This window comes from Pantherophis guttatus, chromosome 6, assembly GCF_059756535.1.
Source record: "Pantherophis guttatus breed Tessera chromosome 6, ASM5975653v1, whole genome shotgun sequence".
Classification (NCBI taxonomy): domain Eukaryota; kingdom Metazoa; phylum Chordata; class Lepidosauria; order Squamata; family Colubridae; genus Pantherophis; species Pantherophis guttatus.
The window spans coordinates 45,844,696-45,872,574 of record NC_142068.1 but is presented as its reverse complement, the minus strand read 5'-3'; the positions used below and the strand labels follow the sequence as shown (position 1 = coordinate 45,872,574).

The 27,879-nt window shown below is 39.0% G+C and overlaps 2 protein-coding genes across 5 annotated transcripts in view; one reads left to right on the top strand and one right to left on the bottom strand.

The window, feature by feature from the left end:
- ARMH3 (armadillo like helical domain containing 3) overlaps window positions 1-20,022 on the bottom strand; it is a 133,913-nt gene extending 113,891 nt beyond the window's left edge. The window contains exons 1-13 of one of the 4 annotated variants that reach the window (XM_034439907.3): window positions 19,961-20,022; window positions 18,166-18,245; window positions 12,421-12,532; window positions 12,141-12,197; window positions 11,876-12,022; window positions 11,194-11,301; window positions 10,262-10,354; window positions 9,023-9,097; window positions 8,225-8,311; window positions 4,935-4,991; window positions 4,252-4,295; window positions 3,044-3,104; window positions 2,766-2,812 (exon numbers count right to left, since the gene is read on the bottom strand). In XM_034439907.3, coding sequence (XP_034295798.1) covers window positions 2,766-2,812; window positions 3,044-3,104; window positions 4,252-4,295; window positions 4,935-4,991; window positions 8,225-8,311; window positions 9,023-9,097; window positions 10,262-10,354; window positions 11,194-11,301; window positions 11,876-12,022; window positions 12,141-12,197; window positions 12,421-12,522 — 878 coding nt within the window. In that variant the 5' untranslated portion in view covers window positions 12,523-12,532; window positions 18,166-18,245; window positions 19,961-20,022. Of the gene's footprint in view, window positions 1-2,765; window positions 2,813-3,043; window positions 3,105-4,251; window positions 4,296-4,934; window positions 4,992-8,224; window positions 8,312-9,022; window positions 9,098-10,261; window positions 10,355-11,193; window positions 11,302-11,875; window positions 12,023-12,140; window positions 12,198-12,420; window positions 12,533-18,165; window positions 18,246-19,401; window positions 19,543-19,805 lie in introns of those variants that run through there. The other 3 variants (XM_087872817.1, XM_034439906.3, XM_034439909.3) reach the window with 3 other exon arrangements.
- Window positions 20,023-22,232: 2,210 nt separating this feature from the next.
- HPS6 (HPS6 biogenesis of lysosomal organelles complex 2 subunit 3) lies at window positions 22,233-26,896 on the top strand. The gene has a single exon (XM_034439902.3). It carries the CDS (start codon window positions 23,027-23,029, stop codon window positions 25,472-25,474), a length of 2,448 nt encoding a protein of 815 aa, XP_034295793.2. The 5' UTR covers window positions 22,233-23,026; the 3' UTR covers window positions 25,475-26,896.
- The last annotated feature ends 983 nt before the right edge of the window (window positions 26,897-27,879 follow it).

Below are 27,879 nucleotides of genomic sequence, written 5' to 3'. Positions count from 1 at the left end.
TCTCCAATGAATTCCCCCACATGACATGGCCAAAATAGGTGAGATACAGTTTGGTGGATAAGTTAGAAATACGTGCATGCAATGAATTTAGCTAGCCTAGAAAGAAAAGAATTCTCTTCTGTTTCTTTTGACTTACCAAAATTCATACATTTCTTCATAACAGGAATGGAAAAGAGATGTGATTCTAACATACTGAACTCAAAAGAACACTGATCTGACATTTATGTGTACCTGTGACTAAAACAGAATGAGAAATAGATCTGATTCAAGAATTGACTCACTCCTTATATCCTTGGTGGTAAGGGGAAGCTGGGAAGGGTGGTAAGCCTGCATCATCCAAACAATTTATCTGTATTCCGATTGCATAAACTGGTAAGTACCGTATTTTTCAGACTATAAGACGCACCGGTGTATAAGACGCACCAAGATTTCAAAGAGATAAGTAAGAAAAAAAAGGTTTTTGCCCTCCCCAGCCCCGAGGAGCAGTCTGCAGGCATCCCAAATCCTCTTGGCACCCCATTTTTTGCAAAAATTGGCTTGTTTTTTTGCCGTTTTTGCAAAAAACAGGGCACACAGAGGGTTTGGGAGGCCTGCAGAGTGCTCCTGGGGGCTGGGGGAGAGCAAGAATGGCTCCGTTTTTGCGAAAAACGGAGAAAAACGGGCCTGTTTTTCGGAAAAAAGGGGGTGTTTTTGCTCTCCCCCAGCCCCCAGGAACACTCTGCAGGCCTCCTAAACCTTCTCTGCATGCTGTTTTTGCGAAAACAGGCTCATTTTTTTGCAAAAATGGGACGAGTGGGGCGGGGCTTCGGGAGGTCAAAAACGGCTGTATTCATTGTATAAGACGCACCAATATTTCCATCCTCTTTTAAGACGGAAAAAAGTGTGTCTTATACTCCAAAAAATACAGTATATATAAAAATACAGTGGTGCTCTCACTGACTTTTCTAAACCATAACGTCTGATATTTCAAATTTGTTGGTTTTTATCTACAAAATGTAAGACTACCACAACAAGATGTTCTAAGCCTTTACAAGACCTTTAACATTTAATTATTTTAAACAGCTCCACCGGTCTATATTGCGTAGATGCAGGGGTAGCAAGGGGCAGCCAAGCAAGCCTTCTTTGCCATTGCCACAGAATATGTCGGTAAATCAGATCTTATCTGGTTTTATTATCCTGTAAGCTTCCATTAACTGCATTTAGCCATTAATCCAGGGGTGAAATGCTCCCGGTTCGGACCGAATCGCGATGGCGGTGGGTGGTTCGGAGAACTGGTAGCAAAAATCCCTGCACCCCCCGCCTCCCACCATGCCCAGCTGAGCCGCAGGATCATCAGAGGCTTTTTTTTTAACTTTTAAAAGCATTTTTTCTACAACCTCTTCCAACAAAAAAATGCTTTTAAAAGTTAAAAAAAAAGTCTCAGATGATCGCGCGGCTCAGCTGGGATAGTCAAAAAATCATTTTTTTCTGCAACCTCTTGGCCAAAGAGTTGGTATAAAAAATGCTGTTGTTAAGTTAATGACACTGTTGTTAAGTGAATCTGGCTTCCCCATTCCCTTTGCTTGTCAGAAGGTTGCAAAAGGAGATCACATGACCCCAGGACGCTGCAACTGTCATAAATGTGAATAAACTGTCAAGCATCCAAATGTAAATCACATGACCAGGGGGATGCTGCAACGGTAACAAGTGTGAAAAATGGTCATAAGTTACTTTTTTCAGTGCCGTTATAACTTCAAATGGTCACTAAGTGAACTGTTGTAAGTCGAGGACTATCTGTAGTGTCCTGGACTTAGCTTTTAGATATGAACTATTATGGGCCGAAGGATGCTCCTGTTCCTAAATAATGCTAGCTTAGTCAACTGTGTATTGCAATTCTTTCTACTTGTTCTTTGATTTCCAATGAATAAGAGCAAAAAAACCCTTGGCTTAAACAAATTCAAAATGCAAATGCAGCATCTGCTAGTTTGCCCATATTCTAGATTTGTGATGGCAAACCTATGGCACTTGTGCCACAGGTGGCACGCAGAGCCATATCAGTGTGCACGCGAGCTCAGCACCAGCCAGCTGATTTTTGGGCCTTCTGGGCCCACAGGAAGTAGAGAAACAGGCTGTTTCCTGCCTCTGGAGGGCCTAGGGGTATGGGGAAGGCCCGTTTTTTGCTCTCCCCAGGCTCCAGACCCTTTCTAGGATCCTGGGGAGGGTGAAAACGGTCTTTTCCACTCTCCGGGAGGCCGTCCGGAAGCCAGAAACAGCCCATTTGCTGACTTCCAGTGCGACCAGAAGGTCTGTTTTTTGCTCTCTCCAGGCTCCAGAGCCTCTCTAGGAGCCTGGAGAGGGCGAAAACAGCCTTGCACACACCCCCCGGAGGCCTTCCAGAGGCCCGAAACCGCCCGTTTGCCAACATCGGTCGGAAGGCCTCCAGAGGGGTGGGGAAGGAGCCTGGGGAGAGCAAAAAACGGGCCTTCCAGTCCCACCGTACCAAAAGCAGGCGGAGCGCAGGGGGATCACATGTGCATGTGTGGGGGGCAAGGGGCATAGAATTATAAGTGTGGGCATGTGTGTGCGCACCCCCCCCCACGCTCTCCATGCTTTTGGCACCTGATGGCAAAAAGGTTAGCCATCTCTGTTCTAGATAGTATTTGTGCTATTATCTCCAGTACCGATTGCTGAGCTAGAAGATTAGGTGCAAGTTCTACTAAACAATAGATTATATTTTAGACTTCTAAACCAAAGAATTAAATTTGTCATCTGATGGATGTACTTACTGGACGGAGATTTTTTCATCAGCATCAGCAATGAACATACTGCCCACCTATGGAAAAAAGCAGTATTGCATAACTTTTATAGGATATACTGAAGTCTTCCACTAACCTATCTGGTCCACAGGGCTAAAAGTAGTAGAGAAGCCAGGTATTTTATATAGTCAGAATTTAAACCCATTATAACATGTACAGAAAGTTTCTACATCTCCTCCTGCAAATCTCTTAGACTGGGCTTCTTGCATGACAAGCACTGACTGACAACAGAGTCACTTATTTCTTACCATGTTGGTCAAGGCTGAGAAAAACCCGCTCTGATGTTCTTCTTCTTTGTCTCTGAACTGTCTGAACAAGAACAGCAGTGGGAGATAAAACAATAGAAGTTGCCATGAGCATCATTACAGAGCAAGAAAAATCTGTTCTTTTAATTATGACATAAACATTTTTTAAAAAAATACAGGTCCTCCAAATGACGTCTGGATTTATTTTAAAGGAAAGAAATAACATTAGATGCCAATGAGAAATACAAAAACTTACCTTTCTAACAAACTTGATAATGAAAGATATCTAAGAACATGATTTATAAAAGCTTTCTGAATGAAATGTTCCATCCATCCCAATACTGCCTATTATACAAAATATGCTTCGAGTTCTTTGTTTATTTCTATATTGATTTGCCTTCATTTTCTCATGCAGAAAAAAGCTTTTTCTATTTCTCAGCAGCACTGATCAACAAGATGCTTCAACAGAGAAATCTCAAAGATACAATTGGGAACTTTCCATGTAAATTAGCTGCCTTATAGCTCCCTCTTGGGTATTTTATTTATTTTATTTAACTTTATTTAATTTAAAAATAAATAAAATTTTAAAAAGTCTAAGCTAGCTTCCTTTACTCTTCTTTCTTGTGCACTCTTTTCCTCTCACTACTGAGACACCAAACCAAATGGAGTTGCAATTTGCAAAAAGTGCATTTAAATTTCTGGGCAGTTCTCTTACAACAGTGAATTATTGCTAGCATAGTGATGAAAAGGCAGAGGATGTCATTGTACATCAACCTGAAGAAAGTCCTGTAACCTTCAAAAAAGTAAGACTGGAAACCAACTAGTGTTTACAACATGGTCTTTCCTGATAGAAATGATATTCAGTTCTTTCCTTCAAGCAATTCACACTGGTTGATATCAGGATATCTGAACATTAAATGAAGAGGACCAAGATTTAGCTAGTCTATAGTACCAATTTCTAATTTAAACTGCTTTCACCCAAACTGATTTTTGACAGAACTAAATGATATACAGGGCATCAAAAATTGCAAATAAATCTGTTATGTGAAGCCTAGCCTGTGTATATATATATAAAAAGAATGCCATAAATAAGCATTTCAAAAATCCATTTATTTCACAACTTTGCTCATACAAATTGCCGCTGGGAATATGAATACATTTTCTCAGGAAAATATTCATTTAATCCACGAACATTCTTTAATGTTACTTACCGGTTGTATTCTGACAATGCCTGGGCAACTACAAGACCCATTCCCTGCAAGAAGAAAAAAAGAGAAAGGTCCATATAGGGCAGAGGTGAACTCTCTGCTCCCAAAATTTTTTAGATAATTCACAGTAACACTTTAAACACTTGTTAGTGAACTAAAGGCTGTGTTTTATGCAAGATTCTGACTATTCGCCAAGTAAGTTATATAAGTAATGCTTCCCAAGAAGCCTCATTCCAACTGGACTCAGTCTGGTATATTGACTAGATTATAAGAGTAATTATATGAAAATAATCACTGTCAATATTTTTGATTAAGTTCCCTAAGTGATCTTGGCAGTTTAACCTCACTTAAAAGTTTGTTATGAGGATTCAATGTACAATATTCTGCCTTGAATTGGGGTGGGGGGAATGCAGGATATAAAATGCCATAAAAATGAGATAAACATTTTAAATCATATTAGCAATTCTCCTGAAAGAGTCAAAACAATTTAACCACAGGCTTGAATCTGTTCTTTTTAAATCATGGGATCCTCAAAAGACAGAAAGAGTTTGGAATAATAGAAATAAGCTTTTTTTTCAGATGTGATATGGAACCTAAAGCATCTTTGAGCATCCTTTTTAATTCATTTTCATTTCTCACTTTATTCCTACCATTCTATCACACAAAATTTACAACGTCATACTCACATTGAGTGTCGCTTCATCATCTATAATAGACAGTTTTACTATATAAGGATTCACAGACTGCAAGAGGAAAAAGAAAGTCACGGGCTAATTTAATTATCAACAAAGTTAACAACCTCATTCAAACCTTGCTCATTTTTTCATCACAGTAAATTCATACAATTTCTATTAAAATGGTAGTTTTCTACTGTTCTGCATGTAACTCAAGATTTCACCCTTGGCATGAAAGTATTTTCTGAAAGAAGAATTATTGTAACATTTCTATCACATGTATGTTTTGTAGTCACTGGATAGTTAGACCACAGGCAGAGTTCAGAGACATATATTTTATACTTGTATAACGAAGAAGAAAAAATTAATTGCAGGTAAGAGAAGTGGATGGAACTGTGAGAGATCTCTTTAAAATCACAAATATATAAATCATATATATATATATATATATATATATATATGTATGTATGTATGTATGTATGTATGTATGTATATGTATATGTATATGTATATAAATATATATAAATATCTTAGAAGTAGATAACTTAAACTGAACTCTGTAGGGCTGATTTCTGAGTGCATATATCTAATACTGCACTAATTTAAACTTCATAGCAGCCTGCTTTGTTTGATTATAGAAGGGGAGCTGTTCTAAACAAATTTTCCTATACAATTTTCTTAGAGCTAAATGATGCACCAAATCATGGGCTAGCAATGTTTGAAAGCATAAGTTCATATTCCTTAGCTTGGTTTTTAGTCTTACCATTTAAGATAATTAATGCTGTGGGTCTTTAAAAAACAAACCGATTCACCGTTTATTTACCGGCACATTAGAAGTTTAAAGTAACAACAGCCATTTCTTTATGACTAATTATTGTATTGAATTAGTATTTCAGAAGCCTGATGTTCACAACTGAATATCAAAGACTTCTGAGCCAAAAAAATGTGTAATCAATAATGACAAGGAATGCCCGTCACCTATGAAGCTGCCCCTTTATGGTCAATAAAGTCAAATAGTTATAAAGAAGGTCCTTGGTGGTAGCAGCAAAGCTCTCAGCCTGACAATAAACTGAAATTCTGTACTAGTTTGGACAATTTCTATAAATCAGAATGATTTAGTAGTAAAAACTAAAAGGACCAGCTGGAGCAATAATAAACACCAGAACAGTTGTTTCATTAAATATGGAATATGTCTAAAACTTTATAGAAAATAAAACACTAACATCATAAAACATAAATTATATTCAGTGAAATTACTTTTTTTAACCTAATGGAACAACTTAACCACCTTCAAGATTCTGGAAAAAAACAGTATGATTAGCAACAGTAGCAACTAAATTAAAAGGATCCAAGAAAGCAAATAAAAATGCATACACACATATTTATACATATGAGCAGCAAGAAAAGTTTTTCATTGTTGCAAACAGGATGCACAAAACAATAACAGAATTCTATCTATTGTAAGAATGTTTCCCATGCCTGATTAGAAGAAAGGAATATCTATTTTTTAAAAATATGTCTCTTTTTAGCATTATATATACTATCTGAAAATTATTGCAACTTCAAAGCAAAGCAAAAAATAAATACTTAGAAAAAAGTAAACCTTATGCAAAGGGTTTCAAAATATTTTTTTCTATCAGATAAGAGTCATTAAAGATGCCAAATTTGCCAAAAATACAATAATATTTTATGCTTATTTCCCTTTTATGCATTTTGTGCTGACTACAGATAGCATTACTATCCCAAAGGAACCACAGAAGTTAAAGAAGTTTGATAGACTTTGCTTCTTCAGTCAGAAAATTATAGATTTCAGCAACTTTTAGAAAACAATGAAACTCATGCCCTAGAAATTCATCAAAAGCTGAAGGTTATTAAAATATTAGGTGCCACCTGCAAACTAGAGAGAAGGGGGAGAGGAGAATAGTTTAAGAATAACAGAATCTCAAATAAACCTTTCCTTTAGAAAGACCAAAAAACTTGTTTCCAGATTAATAATAAACTTGTTTCTAAAGGAGAAAGGAAACTTATATCTACTTAATAAAATACTTATTTTATTAAAAAAGTTTCATCTATTTTATTTATTTCTATGCTGCTCACTTTCAAAATTCAAAGTGGTTTGCTAAAAATGTATGTAGTACAATAACTTCATATGAACAAACATAACAGCCAAACCAAGTCACATAAATCAAAATCAATGAAAGTCAGCTTAGTATCCCCTGTCATCTATCAAATGCCAGCTGAAAAATGAGTCTTTGCAGCTAATAGGTTGGGGGCTTTAAGCTTGTTGTTGTTGTTGGAGTATGTTGTTCCACGGAGTACCAGGGCTTCCCTCAGGACCCTCTTTTTAATTTCCCCATCTGCCCTCAGTCAAAACACAGAGTATCTATTTCACTGAAAGATTACTTTATAAATCCACAGAGATTAAGCCATGTAGAACTTTCTAGATTAAAACCATCACTTTGTTCTGGGCTTGGAAACTAATATGGTAACTAGAGCACTGGAGTTATATTGCTACACCTGTTTGTTTCATTGGCATACTGGCCATTGCATTTTGAACCATCTACAGTTCATGAACATTACAGTTACATTACAGTTCATGAACATTATTTTCAAAGGCTGCCCCACACAATGTCTGTTGCAACAGCATAAAATATTTTTGAAACATACAGAAAATATAGTAGAAGCATATCTCATATTTTTAACATGATAGCACAATCACTTTGTTATTAAACATCAGGATATAGGTCCTCAGTTCTCCTTGGGACTATATTTTATCACCATCAATTGAATGAAGCAATCTATATCTTGTTTGCCAACTTTTAATCTACAGAAAGGAGCAAATTAATTTCCCATTGTAATTTGTATGATTGTTCATATTTGTGAAACGTAACACAATGATGAGAATGATCCTTCTCTCCGGTTATGTTTTGCTATACAATGTTGTTACTGTAGTTCTGAAACATACCCAAAACAAGCAAATAGGAATCCCAGCAAGGAAAGAGACCACTCTGCAGTAACAACATATTTTCAAGAAACAAGGAAATGTAACGACCTCCAATCCAGTGTCAGCTCCAATCTGGAAGAAAGAGCTTGGGCTATTTTTCACAGTGAGCTTCGAAGAAATTTAGTATGCCTCTAATAGGCAAAACTATTGCTGGAAATAGTCCTCACGTGAACATTTACCGCCAAGGAACAGCGAGATACCAAGAACAAGAGTCCTTTCCATTGAGGGAAAGACAGAATATTTGTCCAGTTTTTTGGTTTTACAGCTTTACCAAATTAATCGTATGTCAAGCACTCACCTCATACTTTCTGTAGTTCACTAATAATGCAAGCAGGACCACGGCCTCATAACCGTGTTCCCTGCGACTGGGAAGATTGGAAAGGATCTAAAAATAAGACAAGCAAAGCTTCGATTAATCAAAACAATGTATTTCAAGGAGTCATGGCTGGGAGATTCCAAAAACATGTAGCATGATGACCTGAAAATTTCCTATATCCAAAATGAATTTTGTAAGCTTAGAGTAAAATTAAATTATCTTCTTTCATGTAGAAATCACAAACTGAAACTAAATTCTTGCATGAAAAATAATTAACAGTTTTCAGGAAATAAACAAATCGGCATAGTCCTAGATGTCCCATCCAATTCTTGAAAATTAGATTCAATATCCTATGTGATTGCTCTTGCACAAAGTTATTAAATTACCTGGATGAAGAACTCTTAAAACCTACCAACATGAAAATTGTTTTTACCGCATTACTTTCAATTATTCACATTTGCATTTAAGCAACATGAAGGTAAAGTCTATGTATGATTATAGCAAATGTGCTGGTAACCATTTCAGTCCTAAGGTCTTCATATGCTGCCAAGTTAGGGTCAATGGAAACAAAGCCACATAGTCATATGTATTACAAGGGTACTGCAGAAGAGAAGCCTTGTCACTCCTAAGAATCCTACTCTAGTTTCCTACTATGCCTACCCAGATGAAGCCTGAACAAAGTAGCCAAAAACGCATGTAGTCCATGGGTTACTCACAATGTATAGAAATGCTTTATCAAAGATTAGCGGCCCAGGGATAGAGGGTAATAAGGAGATTTACCTGTAAGATAGCTTCAAAAATACTATTAATCATCACATACTCCAGAATTGTGTTCTGACTGATATTATCTGTCACCTGAGTAGAATCAAAGAAATGGGTTTTTTTAGAGTTTTTAGTTCCAAAATAATTCAAACACGCTCTTATCACTTGCAAGCAATAAATCTGTGCATCTTAAGATCCAACAGTTTGAAAAACAAGGCTCTCAATTATATCTTTTATTAAACTCTCTTGTAAAGAGTTCTTTAAATTAAGTGTTTCATACATATGTATTGTTATCCTAAGGTTATGGATTTTGGGTACATTAAATACCATACAGATAAACATGTCGTTTAGCAGAAGGCTTACTTTGCCTTCATGGTACTATTTTCCTTAATGATTTGTTTCAGGCTTTAGTCTTATGAATGTTTTCTAAACAGCAAACTCTGAAACATTTCTTTGGTAATCGTGAGATCAATACTTAATATTGGAAATAAAGCCAGCAGAGTTCTTGTACTATTGAATAGTGAGTAAAGGAAATGCTAAAGATTATTCAATTGAGCTGAAACCACATTAATGCTGTCTAATAACAATGAAGCTAAACTTCCTATATTTCCATTAGTTTTAGTTCACTTTAGTTATCACCAGTTTTGAAATTCAGCCGGCTCTATCTGGATCACACAATCCGGTAGCGCCGGCGGCAGGAGGCTCCGCCCACCAGCCCAGACGTCATCTTGTCCTGTTTTTGATCCTCTGCACATGTGCAGAAGGCTGAGCACATGTGTGGAGGAGGCGCGCGGTCACATTTGCAAACCAGTAGCGAAAGTAAGTGAATGCCCCCCCGCCCCGGTTATCACCCACTTCTTTTTCTTCATAATTATTTCCATTTTCTTTTTGGTTTGGATGACCAAAATTGGGTGTTCAGTTCATATTGTATGCATTCATTTAAACACATTAAAGCAGGGTCTATATATGGAAACACCTTCATAACTGAAGCGGAAAAGGGACCTTCTCATTAATATATCAAATTCCATAGTTAGATCACAAAATCTTAATTTAGAAGGCTGTAATATTAAGTGCCCAAGATCACTAAGAATTGGGCAGGATGCAATTTAAATATATTATTTTATTTATTTTTAAAACTTGTTATACTGTACTGATTACCATAGAATCTCAACAGCTTATAATAGTTTAAAGGTACATTTTCCGTATTTTCATAATAAATATTTTTCTATAGTTAACCAATCATTATATATTACTTACAGTTACCAAGCAAAGCAAAAGTTTCAGGCACAAAGTTTTGAGACTTTCAGAGCCTTCTGCACAAAGTAATGCATCCAAACTTTCCATCAGATTCTAGAAAAGAGAAGAGTTATTATAATTTGTTGCAAGCTCAAGTTGCTTTTAACCTTCACTACTGCTGTGCTTCTATGGTCTACTGAGTCCCTTTTTGTGGGATTTTATGTACAGTATTTTATGCAAGAGATGGTAAATATCTAAGTCAAGCTGATTAACTAATATACTTCTATTTCATTATTTATTTTGTGTTTAAAGAACCTAACTATATGCTACTCTGTGGTCCTGATATATTGTTAAAGAAGCTACTTATTATCATGCTGTAATTTTCTGTTATTTCCTTGACACAGTCCAAATACATTTTGTCAGTATCTAAACTAGGAGCTATCAGGAAGCTAAGAAGAGAAAGAAGCATGTTATGCATGCTTCTATGCACAAGCTATTCTGCCAACTGAATACATGTCTATTTTTGAACAGCACACCACAATTTAAGTTAAGGGTAAGGAAAATCTAGCCTGGAAATCAAATAAAGCCAAATTTCTTCTCCAAGTGGGACTGCTTTTCTCTCCCTTGGGGCTGAGAAACTTTAGTCTCTGAGGACTGGGGGCTAGAAAAAAAATTTTTTGAGCTCTGGGTGACTTTTTTCTCTCTGTGCAGGAGCATACCATAAACAATGCCTCCTTCCATCCCACTCCTGCTTCTGCAGTAGGAGAAATGCAGCAATGAACAGTGGAGGAAGAACAGCCTCAGGCCACAGTGGGATTTTCAAGATGAATGGGGTTCTCCCTCCTCAAAATCCATGCCTTCCTGACATCATGTGACTAATTCAGAAGTCAACGTAACATACATGGTATTAGGATGAAAACAAAACCCGTTATTTCAATATAGCAAGCTCTCACCTTCATGCACAATTCAGCTTTGTCAAAGCCCATTAGCATATTGATGATGTCAAAGCCAGATGTGGATTTGTTCTTCTGATGAACCCCACGGATCAGCGCACATAGTGTCTGCAGCAGAAAATACAAACTCATGCATGCAGGAATTGTGAGACAAAGCCTCCTGGGCAGTGAAAACTGCCATCACCGATGCAGAAATTTAAATTTATGGTATTTAGGTTTTTTAAAGTATGATGCCCTAGATTGCTTAGAGTGAATTACCATAAATCCAATAGGATGTGACCAGAAATTCATTTGTACTTTCTCTTTTCCACCAACAAGCAAACAAAAAAACAGACCTCCGAAGGCAGATAGGAAATATCTCACTAAGGGAAATTGTGACATCAGCAGAAGAATTTCACTGGCTTCACCTATCTTTCTTTCTGATATTTTATCAAAATGTATAACATATCAAGCTCTCTTGAATCATCTAACAATAAAAAAAGGAAAAGATGTTATCATTGCTTAAGATGTTAAAGTAATTAAGAAGGGATGCCTGATTCAGCATACTGAACCAACAGATATTTTAGTGACCAATTTTTGATCAATAATGCAAACTAATTCCTTCATTAGCACTAACGTAACTGATTATTAGTTGTCAGTTCATAAGTTTTGTTTAATGAAAGCCTAGGGAAATTCACAGCACCTGTAACGCGTTGACCACTCTGATTGGATGCTCTTCTCCTAACGCCCAGATGCAACGCTGGAACAAGCAATTAATGTTATCTTTTATCTTCACTAGCTCTTCACCATCCAAAGATTCCAGCTTTCCTTCCAGATATTCCAAATTCACCTGACAGGCAAGAGGTAGAGCTTAAGTCGATGGTGGAATTACTGAGGGCAAGAAAAACTAAAAATTGATAATTGTAAGAATAAACATAAAGAAACTGTTTCAATCTTTAGTATATTACCTTCATGAGGAAGAGCTCCTCCCAAAACCGAGGGTTGTATTTACTGGGATCTTCTGTCTGAAAGAGAATGGGATCACTATTACAGTCACGGCTATAAACTAATGATAGCAAGTTTAGTTTTACATTATATTGTTAACAGTCTGCCCATAAAAGTAAAAACATGTCAAGATAATGTTTGATTAAGGAACATTAGTCTTCCTTCTCATTCATACTACAAGACGTTATAATACTAGAATACCGAACTCTGTTATAATGAAAGAAAAATAAATCCAATGCTTACTGTGAAGATCTCATCATACATTAACACAACCTTCTCTTTCAGGGGTTTCTTACTAGATGAAGATTTCCGAAGTAATCCACCTTTTTTCTCAGACTGTGCCATGGCTTACAACCTGTGGATTGAAAGAAATGGTAGACATCAAAGAAATTGATCCTAAAAAAATTTCCACAACTCTTACATCTTTCTTATTTCTCCTAATTGTTTTTACTATTTCTCAGAACCCACCCATACTGTGAAGCAGGGGAGAAATGCTCCCAGTTCAGACCAGATCGCCCATCCGGTAGCGATGGCAGCGGGTGGTTCCGAGAACCAGTAGCAAAAATCTCTGCCCCCCTCCCCCCGCCTATGCCCAGCTGAGCCGTGCGATCATCAGAGGCTTTTTTTTTACTTTTAAAAGCATTTTTTCTTCGGCTGAAAAAATGCTTTTAAAAGTAAAAAAAAAAGCCTCTGATGATCGCACGGCTCAGCTGGGATCGTTAGAGCCTTTTAAAAGCATTTTTTCTACAACCTCTTTGGCCGAAGAGGTTGTAGAAAAAATGCTTTTAAAAGTTAAAAAAAAAAAAAGGCCATGCCCACCCAGTCACATTACCCCACCACCAAGCCACGCCTACAGAACCGATAGTAAATTTTACATTTCACCACTGCTGTGAAGGGTCTTTGGTGCTCTCTGAGTTTGGCTGTTTTCCTGCAGATGTTTCATTACCCAAACTAGGTAACATTAGCAGTGCTAGTGCTAATATTAGCTAGTGATAGTTACTGAAGTTAGCTAGCATCACTAGCACTGATGATGCTACCTAGTTTAGGTAATGAAATGTCTGCAAGAAAACAACCAAGCTTAAAAAGCTCCAAGGACCCTCATTTCAAATATTTGTTACAAATATTCTCCTTTATCAAAATCCATACTATACTTACTATATACTACAGTAACAACTATCATGACAATCAGTTTGGTGCAGTGGTTAATGCATCAGGCTAGAAACTGGGAAGTCGTGAGTTCTAGTTCCACCTGAAACACAAAGCCAGCTTGGTGGCCTTGAGCCAGTCACTTTTTCTCAGGAAGGAGGCAACCACAAACCACTTCTGAAAAACCTTTCCAAGAAACCGGCAGAGACTTCTCCAGGCAGTCTCCAAGAATTGGATATGATTAAAGAGAAGAAAAAAAGAAAGTATGATAGATCTTAAGCCTACTTCAGACGTATGTTTCCTACCTGGAGTGCAAGGTACACAGAACAAAAGCTAACTAAAATACATATGTTTTACATATCCAAAAAGGTGGACATAGAGTACTTAATGTTAACACTTTTTATACAGTGTAGGAATTCATTTGTAATGAAGAATCACGAGGGAAGTGTGTGTGCTTTTTTCCCAGCAAACAAGTTTGTGTGAAGCATTTGCATGACTTAAAAGAAAATTGAATGAAGGCTCAACTACCTTCTACCTACTACTACCTACTACCTACTCATTTAAGTATACATTTTATTTTTCATTTCACAAATGAAATTGTGAAATATACATAAGAATCATCACATTGTAGTGGTCTGTAAATAAGGCTGAGTCCTAATGGGTTAATAATCACTCATCACGCCAAGTAAAAAACAGATATTTTAATTTTATCTTGTTTTATTTAACTGGGTTTATACGCTGCTCAAATCAATACCATGGGTATTGAGCCATCATGCTTTAAAAAGAAGGTTAAAACAACAGAGTAACAATTGCAATTATAACTTTGTGACACGCCAAGGAGCAATAAAATGCTATTAAGCAGACACCTCATTGGAAAAGGGAAGAGCCTCAGAACAGCCACATCTGTCCCTAAGAAAAAGCCAAGCTTAACGCCTTTCCCAAATCACAGCAGATAGAGGTCATTTGGATGGCAGGGGACCTGCTGTTTCAAAAAAAGAGAGTGATTGAAGGTCTGCCACCTGGGTCTCTGGTAATAGTATTCTTTGAGAAAGGGAACCTTAGGGAGCCCACCATTCCTAAGCTTAGTAGATGGGCATACGTAACTGGCAGTCCCAAAGGTATCCAAGTCCTGTAGGCCTTAAAGGTGACAATAAACATATTTAATTCCACAGAAGCTAGCTATTAATCCATGCAGCTCTGGAAATGGTTATATGGGTAAACGGAGACAAATCCATAACTACTCAAACTGCTACATCCTAGGCTAGATATATGTCCAACCTACAGGGAAAATTAATTTAATCCACATTTGGGTAGATCATAGAACTTTTCTTTCCATATCAGCTATCCAATTTCTAAGATTTACTAGAAGGCTCTTTCTTTTTACTTTTCTGTGGTAATGACCTGATTAGGGTAGTAGAATAAGAAGAAAGTCTATTCTAACTGGTCATAACCAAACGGTAGAATTGTCCATCCAATGAAATTCAGGTAGTCTCTCTTTTGCCATCTTGTACTACTCAGTGAAGAATTTTTAAACATTTTATTTACTTGATAAATGTTTTTTGCCATAAAAAATATTTCATATATTGTTTTAGTATTATGAATTTATGGCTGTAAATATTCTGTAGGGTTCTTAGCACATGCATTTGAAAAGTTGTTCTATATAAATAAAACTTTGCATTGTATCTTCATTTCAACTTCAGTACATATAAATTATTGCCCATAAGCCAGCACATAGGTATATCTTGGACAATGTAAAGATCCTACACATGCACAGAGCCAATTTTGTGCACTTTTCCATTATATTGTGATAAAGTACAGTTAACATGTAATGCTTGTTTGGGAACTACTCAGTGTTTCCAGTGAAAAGATGAAATGTACTTTAGTGCATAAAAGATAATAAAGCAAGTGGCTCAGTATGCCCCAATTCACCCAATGCTAAAACTGATCCCCCTTCCTTGGATTTTCTATCATACCTCCCATCCAATCACCTGTGCTAATGTAGTAGTAAAGCAGAAGCGCAAGCGTTTATCTCCAGATACAATCTATAATATATTGAACAGCCTAGATATTGCAAAGTATGCAACAGTGCCTATAAACGTTAACAATTAATTTTGCAACTAAAGATGCAACAGTTACTTTTAAAAAAGAATAAATAGCACAACAATCCTATTTGGTAGAATTCTCAGTGGCTAACATCCATTTCAGACCATCGCCCAGAGATTTATTTTCTGCAAAACTCAGAAACAGGATATGCAATAAAGAGCACATTGTTGTAGTATATATATATTGCATGACTTCAGGCAGGTCAGTCAGTTCATATACTGCCATTACTTTCTAGTTATTTAGACTTGCTGGTTTTGGCTCTTAAGAACTTCTGGTAAATGCAAAATAATTTAAATCTCTATCACCAAAAGCTATTAAGTCATTCCATTGTCTGTTTTATGAGAAATATAATATCATCAATCAGAAAAGGAAAAAGGAAAAAGTTTTAACAGGGTAAAATAGCAATAGCACTTAGACATATACTGCATCACAGTGTTTTACTAAGCTGTATACAGAGCCAGGCATATTGCCCCCAACAATCTGGGGGCAATATTTTACCGATCTTGGAAGGATGGAAGGCTGAGTCAACCTTGAGCCAGTGAGAATCGAACTGCTGGCAGTTGGCAGTCAGCAGAATTAGCCTGCAATGCTGCATTCTAACCACTGCACCACTACCATGGCTCTTCAAAACATCTTGAAATTGGGCATAAGGTGAAATCTAGACAGGCTTTCCCCTTCGCTATCAGAATCAAATCTATTGAGAAGCAGCAGTAGTACAAAATTGGGTACACCACGCAGAATATTCTGACTGGATTGTTTATATCAATAATGATAAAATACAGTAATATGCTTCTGGTGTGGTGGTGCCATCTTCTTTGAGTGACTTCTTTGTCATGCCCCCCTTGTAAACCTTCCCAAATGTTCTCTCTGTTCAGTTTTCCAAAACTGATGCTTTCCAAATGTTTTGGGACTGAAATACCCACAAGAAATAGCAAGTCTTACCCTGGTTTGGGAAAACTGTTTTTGTTAGGGTCAGGGCAGGAAAATTTTCAGATCTTAGGCTATAACCTAACTATTTTAAAAGTCACATTTTTCCCATTAAAACTACTGAAGCAAAAGCAAAATAATTCCATCAGGTATTAATGGAAATGCCAATGCTGCCATATTAAGTGAAAAGGAAGGTTGTGCTAGACACTGGATTTTTGTTAGAATTAGGTTAGCACAACTGGACTGGCAATCTTATTCCTATCTTTCCTGCACCCTCCCCTAGTACAGCAGCCTTAATCTTAACTTCAAAATCAGAGACATATTCAGACAATGCTACAGCATACAGGTGGTGTCATTTTTACGTGTTAAGAAGAGCTTCAGGAGTGGGAAAAGCACTGGGAGACCTAATGTGGGCCCAACCCCACACTGCAGCATTCACCAGCTCACACATGGCTATCCCAGACCTCCCAAGGTCTCCCCTTTCCCCTGAGGCACTCCATACTCCACTTCCTGTCCCTCAAGGCCTCTACAGGCCTTGGGTCTGCTTCCCATCCCACTGGGTCCCACACCTTCCTCCTCACATACCCCCATCCTTGATTGGTCACTTGCCTTTTATTCTAGATCTCCTTCTGGAAGCGCCTGCTGCACTATGCAGCCTTCATACACAGTGGAGGCCCAACAATTTTGCCCCAGAAGAAGGCACCAAGTTGCAGCTGCTCCACAATGACACCCACTTCCAGGATAGAGTTATATGGCCTACAGGAAGGTCAAGGGATAGCTTTCTCAATACATCTCCAAAGACCAAGCAGAGCAGGATTGGGGAGGGGGGGATAGTCATGGGAGGCGCTGCAACATATCTTCAGTTAGTTGTAAGCATTTGAATTTTGTTCATACAACTGTAGAGACACTGCAGCAGCCATAACATCAAACTCTGGCCATAAGTGGAGGGGGGGGTTGTGGGGGGAGAGTCTGTCATAATTTTGAAGTCACTAAGCAAATAGTCATTAAGTCAAGGACCACCTTTATAACTAACTGGAAGAAACTAAAAAACAATTAATATGAGCAATATCTCAAAGAAGTATCTCAAAATAAGTATCTCAAAATAAGTCATAAAGCCACTCCCCAGTAATAAAAGGGAGTAAAGAGCATTTATATATCATCCTAATATCTACAACGAGTGTATCTACAGAATCAGAGTATCAAATTATTTTCTTCTGAGGGAAGTTTTTATTGTATTAAATATTAAGTTAAAAAAACCCTCCACCATCCCACTCTAAAAAATCCTGTCTGGTGTTCTTTTCAACAATACAAGTTCCAACTGTAATGCAGCTATCTTCAGTAAAACAATTGTTTGATTCTTTGATTATCTTAGGTCACAATAAAAGTTTATGACACCATGACTCTCTATGAAGCATCTGTTACATAAACAGGAAATAAAAGGAACAATCACATATAAAGCTGTTGTTTTCTTGTAATTCAATTTGCCTTAAGGTTTGATTTGAAAAACTCAACTCTTAAATTATCAATATTTAAAACTTAACCATCCACCATTCTAAACCTTCAGTAGCTCAAATTCTCAGATTTTTCCATCTGGAATTCCAACAGCCTGTCCTTACTACTTCTTCAAAATAGAAAAGTGTGAGTGTATGTCTATGTGTATATAGAACACTAGTGAAGAGATAATGGAAAAAACTAGCATGATTAAGCAAAACTATGTTTGAAGAATGGTAGACACTGATAGCAAGCCAACAGTGACTCACATCCAGCATATCAGTCACATACATGCAAACAAATCTTATTTGTGATACTTACAAATGTTACTTGTAATGGCTGCTGTTCCTCAGTTCTTCAGAATGGCTTATATAAAGTTTTCGCATTTTACATTATCAATCCTGCAGTAAAATTGTTTTGTGTCTTTAGAATATTATATTGACCAATTTCCATTATATTAAAATGTAGGACTTTATGTCACACTAAGTCGTGGTTTGCTTAGCCACGTTTTTTTTTAAAAAATGGCTAAAAATACAGTCACTGTGTATAAGCCATGTGGCTAGTTTCATGGAACATACTAAATTAAAGCCATATTTTAAAACATAGTATATGAACCAGACCCCCACCAAAATAGAAAACCAAATTTCAGGCAAGTTTTCAATCAATGTAAGGTGATTCAGTAACATTATTTTTCAAATGCAATATAACTGCATTTAAATCTCTATTTATTATGAATACTGGCTGATTTTACCCTCATATTTGCAATTTTTAAAAGGGGATATTAATGATTATGTTCATGTAACTCACTTTTCCTTAGTTGAACCAAGTTTTAGTCAACCATATTACATGGATTTGTATGAAACATAAATCAGCCAGTGTGGCTGGATTTGCTAGGTTGAAATATGGTCTACTCCACACCCTTTTAAAAAATAAATAATGGGGGAATGGAGTGATTAGGAATCACAAACTGTAAATTCTATATTTTGATCAGAATATCTGGTTTCTTCTTCTGAAGAACAAGTAAAAAGCTTTTGATTCCTCATTAAGTGACTTGTACTGTATGTAAACTCCATTCCAAATTATATAAGGAGAGAAAAATTCTGCATTATGTTTAAAGATGTAGGAATAGATAGAAATAAAATTATTCAGAGTTCTGCAAATAGAAGAACCATGTGAGTAGAAAAACATCTGGGCAATAGTTCGCATTCCTCCAGATTTGCATTCCTCCAAAACATCTTTCATCTTTTATAATAGGGTGGACAGTTTTTATACTTATGTATATTTTATTTTGATGAGAACCTTGCCCTCTATCAACTGCAGCACTGTAGGAAAGGCATGGGCTTAGAATGAACAGAGTTCAGGTCCAAGCATTTATTTTATTACTGTTATCAGAACTTAGCAGAGTCCTTTTAGATTCTCAGTTATACCCAGTAAACTTTCATTTCAAGAAAAATTCAGAGGGAGAAGAATTATCTTGCTGCTGTTACTCTGAAATAATTAGGAATGTGATTAACTGACTGCCAGTCACCTGGGGTCCTACAATAAATACATCCTTACCCTATACAGCAAAAGGGGCAGAAAACTGAAAGCCCCCAAAGAGGAAGGTATATTAAGCATCCTGACATCCATGCATATGCTTGGACTTCAACTCCCATAATTTCTGATCATCCTGGCTACAGCTTATGGGGTTCAAGACAGCTGGGAAGAAACATATGACAGTGTTTGGAGCACAGATTAAAGCCGGTGTCATCAATGGCACCAAACTATTCCACCTAGAAGGCAATCAGGCTTTCCTCTTTCCGTCCCAGAAAAGTTTCTTAGCAATTAAGTATACAGAAATTGAGAAAGAAAAACAGTCCGTCTTTCTCGCGAACATGGCACAAGCGCCCACATTTTACTGAAATAATGCCGAGGTGCCACCCCAATGCTTCCCTCCACCCTCTCCTCCACCCTCATTATACTTTGCGCCCTGATCCTTCTCGATCCCATCGCCGCCTCTAAGCTAGCCCCCGTTTTTCCCTCCCGCCTGGCTCTCCGCAGCAAGGGTGGCTGGAGCGCCGACCGGGGCACAAGGAAGGCCGGATTTTGAGGGGTGGGAAAGGATCATATCTGTTACCTGCGTGGGGCGATGCCTGGCAAAGCGCATGCGCCGACTAGAGCGCCTTGGCTCCACCTTCTTCAGACCACGCAGGCGCATAATCCATGATCGGCTCGGTTCAGCCTATGATCGACTCGCGAATTCCCTTTCCTGAGAGTTTCTAATGGGAGCGGGCCGCGGGGAAGAGGCTTAACTTTTGGAAGATACGTTTACGGGGTTATAAATGAAAATGAGTAATTTGTCGGTAGTATGTTTAATCTTTTGGGTTGCATAGATGGAAAGGAAGAATAACAATTGCAATTGTGGCACACATTTTCCTTGGCATTGAAGTACCGGTAGTCTCAATGCAATGGAATTACTTCCAGAGAAAGCAAAAAAGATCGATTCAGCAGCACTTCACTGTAGGAATTTTAAGCCATTTTATGATCCGGATTTTAATTAGCTGATCCTTTATCCCTAAGAAACGAATTGGCCTTATTTCACGGATCTCATTACTGTACAGTAGTGATATAGAGCTGGTTTTCAGTGATAGGTTTACAAAATGCATAATTCTTAACATGGTCAAATTCATTAGGAGCTGCCAAGCAGTGTGTAGTCAATTAGTGGTGTACACAACATGTATTTTTGGAGTGGCAAATTGATAGCATGGGGTTTCCTGCTTGTTGTAGACTGACAGGAATGGTCCTATTCATCTCTCAAGGTTCTGCTCTGAATTCCCCAGAGTTGTTGGTAAATCTAGAGAAGGGGGAAACTCCAAGTAAAACAAAGGCTTTATTATGACAAATCAAAATGTTACTTACAGGAGAGTGAAGTTTTCATTTTCCTCAGAACTCTTCTTCAGGCCAGTGATTACAAATGCATCAAATGGAGAGAAAGAGGAGAATCCAAAAGTTGAGCCACATGTTTCAGCCATGGTCTATTGGTCAGAGTCACCCCAAAATAGATTGTGGCCTGAAAGCATTCTTCATTGCTGGGTATGGATATTTTAAACCCAGCTATCTTTGTCCCTCTTTGTTGCTTGCAGGCGCATTGACACTTCTGTGCTGGTTTCAAAACATTCTTAGCAAAACAAGAAGTCAGTAAATCCAGGTGCTTCTGTTTGATTTTCCACTGGCTTTGTCCTTCCATTGCTCATGCTTCACTGGAGAAGTAATAAGTAAATGAGTTGAAGAATGCAGATGAATCCTATACAGGTAGTCCTCAATTTACAACTGTTCACTTAGCAACAGTTCAAAGTTACAATGACACTGAAAAAAGTGACTTATGAACATTTTCCACACTTGTGACCATTATTGTGAAAAACAGTAATGTCACATTTTTCAGTGTCTTTGCAACTTTGAACAGTCAATAAATGAACTGTTGTAAGTTGAGGACTACCTGTACCACTTTTGAAAATGCACATACAGATAGTCAACTTATAACCACAATTGAGCCCAGAATTTATGTTGCTGAGTGAGAAATTTGTTCAGTGAGTTTTGCCCTTTTCATTTTATGACTTTTGTTGCCACAATTGTTAAGTGAATCACCGTGGTTGTTAAGTTAGGAACACGGTTGTTAAGTGAATCTGGCTTTCCCATTGACTTTGCTTGTTAGAAGGGCACAAAAGGGGACCACATGACTCTAGGACACAGCAATCATAAATGTAGGTCAGTTGTCAAGCATCTGAATTTTGATCATGGGGATGCTGCAACGGTTGTGTGAAAAACAAACATAAGTCACTTTTTTCAGTGCAGTTATAACTTCAAACGGTCACTAAACGAACTGCTGTAAATCGAAGACTACCTGTGTGCTAAAGCAGGTCTCCTGTTAATCTAATTGTCTTGAAAAAAGGCTACAGTGAAGCACATGTACTGCAATTGTTATAAGGAGGAAAACTTGTTAATCTTGAATGCAATTAAAGCAGCAGTGCTATGCATACTTTTGAAGAAAAATGTCATTAACCAGCATTTTAAGATGCAGGTAGAAAACAAGATATTTTTTTCAGCAGATTCCAAAACTTGCACATAGTCCAAATCTTCCTTCTTCCTGGTAATTTGTTTCTGCATCTGGGATGGTATTACTAATTTTCCGAGTGATTTGGAATCCGTCCGTGTCTAGATTTAATTAATCCGGGAGATTTAGTTGAGGGGAAGAATTTTTTTTTTCTTCCTTTCGGTCTAAATACTTTTTTTTGATTTAACAATAAAGCGCCCTTCAACCTTTTAGCACTAACAGCGAAATATACCCTCTTCTAGGCTGAACTCTTGTTTGCGCCTATATGTGCCCAGTCAGTGCTTCCCCGCCCATCGACGCATCGTCCCTTTAACTCAAGAGAGTTCTCGTTTTCTTTTCGGCTACGAAAAGGCAGCTTAATTGGGGCGGCCAGGTTTTAACCTCATCGGGCAGGGACGGAAGTAGAAGAATTGCAGGGAGTTCGGATTTGGTGCCGAAGTACCGGAGGGGAGTGCCTCAGTCCGGAAACCAAAGACCTCGTGATTGCAATAAGGAATTCGGCGCTGGTTTACTTCTGGACTGCGGAGGGGCTGGTGGATTTCCTTGAGGGCTTCTTTGCGGAAGAAACGGCTAGAGCGAGCCGGAGAGCCTGGCCTTTGGCCTGTTCCGGGAGATCGAAGAAACAGCTACGCACCGTCTGAGCGCGAGCAGCTCAAGCGGAATTCCGCGCTCGTGTGAACCAGAGAGACAGAGAGAAATTGGGCAACTTGCAGACTTTCGTCGTATGAGAGTTGGAGCCCGAAACCGTAAGAGGCGATGGGAATAGAGAGCGGGGCGCGGCAACGTGGAAAGAGCGGGGTTTGAAAGCTTCGGCTAAGGCTACTGTAAAGCGAATGGTCATTAAAGGCTGGAAGGAAAGGCGTGGAATTGCTTCATACGCCTTTGTGGAGAGGGAAAAAAGGAGCGCGTAATAACGCAGATGCAGGAGCGCTAGAATCTTGGCGAGGGCCGAGTTTTTCTCCGCTGCAAGAAGCCAGAATAAAATAATCTCGCATTTGCCTCGGTGGGTCGGTGAAGTTTGGCCTAGTACAGCTCGTCAGCCTTTTTCCCGGCCGGCCCTATGTAGTCGGCAGCCGTTCGGGAAGTCCCGAAATGAAGGGAGCGGTGGAGCTTCGGCAGGTCTCGGTCTGGAGTGACTATGTTCGAGGCCGTTGGCTGCGGGAGCTGCTGGATCAGCGTCGTTCCGGGGAGCCTCCCAGCCGCGTCCTAACCAGCCCCGACAAGCATCATCTGATTCTCCTGTGGAACCAGCCGGCTTCCCAGCCTCGACTGGTGGCTTTTCAGCGCCTGGGGCTCGATGGAGGGGACCTGGAGAAGACTTGGAAGCCGCCTCAGCCCCCAGTGGTGGAGCTGCTTTTCCTGGAAAGCCCTGCCACAACTGTCTCCTGGGTGTTGGCTATCATTTGGGAGCAAGGCAGGACTGAAATCTGGCGCTTTGTGCCCACCTCCGGATGGCACTTGCTGCAGAGCCTGGAACTGTGCCATGGAGCCCGGGCTCGGATTGTCTCCATTTGCAGCTTGGGGGACCAGCTTGTGTGGTGTGAAGAGAGGCCTCCTTTGGATGCTCAGCCGACTCCTGAGAGAAGAGCCTTCCAGTATTGTATTTGTGTTCGAGGCCTTCAGGTTGGAGAGCAGGAAGTCCAGCTGAGCCCTCTCAGGGTTATCTTGCACAATAGCCCTGTTTACCAAGTCTTGGCCAAACCCTGGGGAGTCTTTCTTGTCCCCACCCTAGCCACCTTCCCAAGAATAGCCAAGTTTGTCCTCATCTGGCGACCTGAAATGGCTGATATTGTTATTGCTGCGCCACATGGTCCGTGTGTTTCCATAAAAGCCTCGCATGCAGGCAGCGATATAGACTTCAAAAAGCTAGTGCTGAGTTACGTGGGATTCTTGGAATCCATGAAAAATTTGGCTGTTCACAGCTGTGCCCTATCCAATTGTGGAGAACTGCTCTTGATCATGCGAACGGGCACCATCCAGGGAGTCCAACCTAATGGCGTGTGGCGACCTGTCTTTGACTTTGAGGGAGGCATTTTGTGTTCAGGAGAGTACGTCCAACTAAAGGTATTTGGGGACATCCTGGCTTGCTTGCTGAAGGATACTCTTTATCTTGTGGATTTGAACAGTAGAGAACTGATAGAAAACAAAGTCCTGAGCACTGAAAGAGTACACTTTTTGGATTCTCCTACCATAGAAGAAGAAATCCAGCTCTTTGCTCAGGATGGCATTTACATTCTTGACTTCTCAGGCTCAGATCAAGGCTGCCAGTCTGAATCCAACCTGGTGCAGGTGGTGTTTGAAGAAGCCTGCAAATACTATCAAAGACGGAGTCTCAGTAGTTCCCAACTCACTGTGGAGAAACTGAAGAAGGGGGGGATGTTTCAGGCTCCTGTTGCACTGTCTTCCATCCTGTGCCATAGTCTTGATCCCAAAGGAAAAAAGCTCACGTCCCTCCCCGAATCTTATACCAAGCTCCTGAGCACAATGCAGTTAGAACTGCAAAATTATCAAGATCTGGAGTTCCTCAAGTTGCACGTGGTTCAAGCTTCAGAAAGTGAGGTAAAGAGCTATGGTGAAGCCCTGGTGGAGCAAGAACTTAGCCGCCTTCTACACTTGGACTTGAGCAGAGAGAACTTGGCATACCTGAATGTCATATTCACTGCCTTCCCTGGGGCTTTCTGGAAAGCTATCCAGAACCATCTCCAGCTACAAGAGAATGGGGATGGCATTTTGGTAGCTAGAGCCACTCCAGATGTATGGAAAAAAATTCTGGGGGGAGCTGCTCCTAGCCCAACTAAGCAAGAAGAAAGCCCTCCAAATGGAGTATTCCCCTTCTTTGAACTTGTCTGTCTTTCTCTTCTCGAGTTCAAGCCTAAATGGTTGCCTCACTTTGTGGAGCTATCCCAACAATATTTGGGTGCGTCTTGGACTTATAAAAGCAAAGAAGGGCCTGAGGGTGGTGTGCCGCTGTATAAGAGAGTACTGGCTGTACTGCCAAGGTGTGCTAGATGTCCAAGAGCAGATGGAGAAATGGAAATTGAGCTCTTGCTCTGTAGCCAGAGGCCCAAAGCAATCCTCCAAGCCATGGGTCTCCTTATCCAATATGGGAAATGGCAGCATGTGATGGAGACAGCGGAGAAATTCTCCTTATTGAGCCCTTTGCTAAACAAAGAGATTTTTATTAACCTCCTGGGGGAGTTTTCCCGGCACCGGGCACTGGACCCCTATTTGGAGAAGTTGTGGGAGCTCTGTCCGGCAGATATGAGTGCCGCTGATGTCCTGAGCATTATTCAGCGACACCTAGCATCAGTAGAGCTCAACCCATTTCCTTTTGCACAAGATGGATCATCCCAACTTACTATTGCCCTGCTTAAACCACTGTTGTACAGACTGGCACAAAGTGAAACATCCCAGAGTGAAGTTTTTGGACATGTCTTACAAGTCCCAACCTTTCCCCCACCAACACCACCCAGGAACCATCAGTCTTTTCCGAAAGCAGACTCCCAGGAAGATCTGACCTTCTTTCAAAACCAAACGTAGTTTTTATTGTCCAGGCTTAGAACAAGAAACATGAGTCTTTATATTCCACGGTCATCCAGCTAAAGTGGGAAGTTAAATCACAGCATCATGTATTGTCAATGACTTTGGAAGAGTGTAGAGCTTCTAGGAACGATTGGAAACATATCTTTAAACTAGGGTAAATAAAGCATCTCTTCCCTAACCTTTCCGATATATTGGGATCATAATTCTCAAAGTGAGAATTCTGGATTGTACAGTATTTCTAGCACATCTGGAGGGCATCAGTTGGGGACAGCTGCATATCAAAATAATGCAATTGTTTCAGTAAAATTTGAAATGTTACTACTGATGTACTCCCGTCCCTTCATGAATAATAATATGGGACTGTTTGACATTCTGATAACATGCCAATCTGTATTCATCAACTATATTTGTATATGAGTTTCACTGAGGAGTAGCAGTGTTCTTTTGTGCTCAGAAGTAATCTTCCTCCAAGGCTGTTATGTGGATAAGGGGCTGATTATTATAGTCTAAGGCAGGGGTGTCAAAGTCGGGTCATGGTGGAGTCACGTGACGTATCAAGACTTCCTCCGCTAAACCGGGCGTGGGCATGGCCAGTGCATGACGCATCTGGGCCACGGGCCGCAAGTTTGACAGCCCTGGTCTAAGGCATCTGAAGAGATTAGTTTAGAGAAGATTTCTCTAAACTCTTATTTCATTCTTAATAATAAGTCTAAAAGTTTCATTTACCAGTCTTACTTCCTCCTAATGCTTTTGAAACTCCCTAAATGTAATCAACAGCTGCTGTATCTCTGAAAATAATTACTACTCAGGTGTATCACAGATTTAAGCAATATTTATCTTAAGCAGGGGAAGCCCCGCTGTTTTGACTGCCTTTATCTATGCACCTTTGTCCCCTGTACAGCCTTTATTTTTTGCTTTTTAGAGAAGTGGAAAAGATTCATTATAATAATTTATGCCATATTTGTTTGTAAGAAAGTATACTTCTCCTAATGCTGCATTTCATATTTAAGCAAATTCTTCTTTGCTTTAAAATGGCAAGATTTGAAACAAAGTGCTATTATAATACAACTCCTGACAATGCTCTTATTAATCCATTCTGCTTTTCCATTTAAGTAAAAATAGTCCTCTCCATCAGGGATGGAGAACTTTTGTCTTCCAAACATTGCTATACTTCAATTTCTGGCATCCTCATGTCCTACATGTATAATGATAGGGTCTTTTTCTACATAGATTTAACAGAAATAGAGGAATCCTTAAGTGGTCTAACCATGAATATTATTTACTATGTGTAGGTAGTTGGTGATACAGCATTGTTTTAATTCTCATGAAACTGACAGGATTGTTTTTAAAAATATTTTTCCTGATGTGATCCAAAAAGGAGGTAGCTTGTTGAATAAAAGCAAGGGCTATCCTACTTCAGTTCTCTGTTTTAGAATGCTTTTAATAGCTGCTTTGCTGCCAATGTTTGATTTAAAAGGCAATGGGATACACGTGAAAACTGTTAAGAGATGGAGAATCTGAAGCCCTCACAAAATTGCTGAAATCTTTGGAATCCCAAGCAGTTTGATTAAGGCTCAGAAATGTTAGAAATTAACATTTCCCCACACAAGTTCCCCACCCATTTTGAAAAGATGGCTGTGAGCAGGTACTTTACCTACTGTTTCTTTCTGCTGTAATTCTGTTGTCCTGCCCTACAGCTTCAAAAGTTTTCTGAGTGATTGTTTAGTAGAAAAATGCTCAGGACAGGACCTAGCCCTGATATCTGAGAAACATGAATGAAAGCTAATGTATCCATTGACTAGGCTTGGGTTGCCTTCACTGCCTTGGCGAAGTGGGGTTTTTAGTGTAAAGCAAATAGTTTTCTTTCCAGTTATGAGCTTCCCCTTTCTGGAATAGATGATAGACATCTAGGAGAACTCAAGAGCTACTCTAAATCTCCCTTTAGTCTGTCAGAAGCAAACAAGGGTGATGAAAGAACACAAAACATTTGGCTCATACCAAACTGGCCATTCCAAATGTACAATACTTTTACTTCCTATAGGTAACATTCTTCAAAAACCTCAAGCTTCCTCATTCCAGAGCCATTTTAAAGTTATTTTTTAAGAGTTGGAAATTACTGTAAATGCCCCTCTTGATGAGGCAAGGTCCTTTCTACTGTCTACAAACTAATGGATTCTTCGCTAGTGCTGGATTTCAAACAGAGGTTGGATGTTTGTTCTCGTGAAGTAGGGGTGAAAAGGTAAGCAACCTTAAGATTTGCCTGGATGCTTTGTGGCATGCCTGTCTTGAGTACCTTGGCAGATAAACAGGCCTTTAAGGCTATTTTTAATGAATAATTTTAATGAATAAGCATTATATACTCCCAGCTGTATCTTCTATAATATTTTCGTTGATTCAATCTG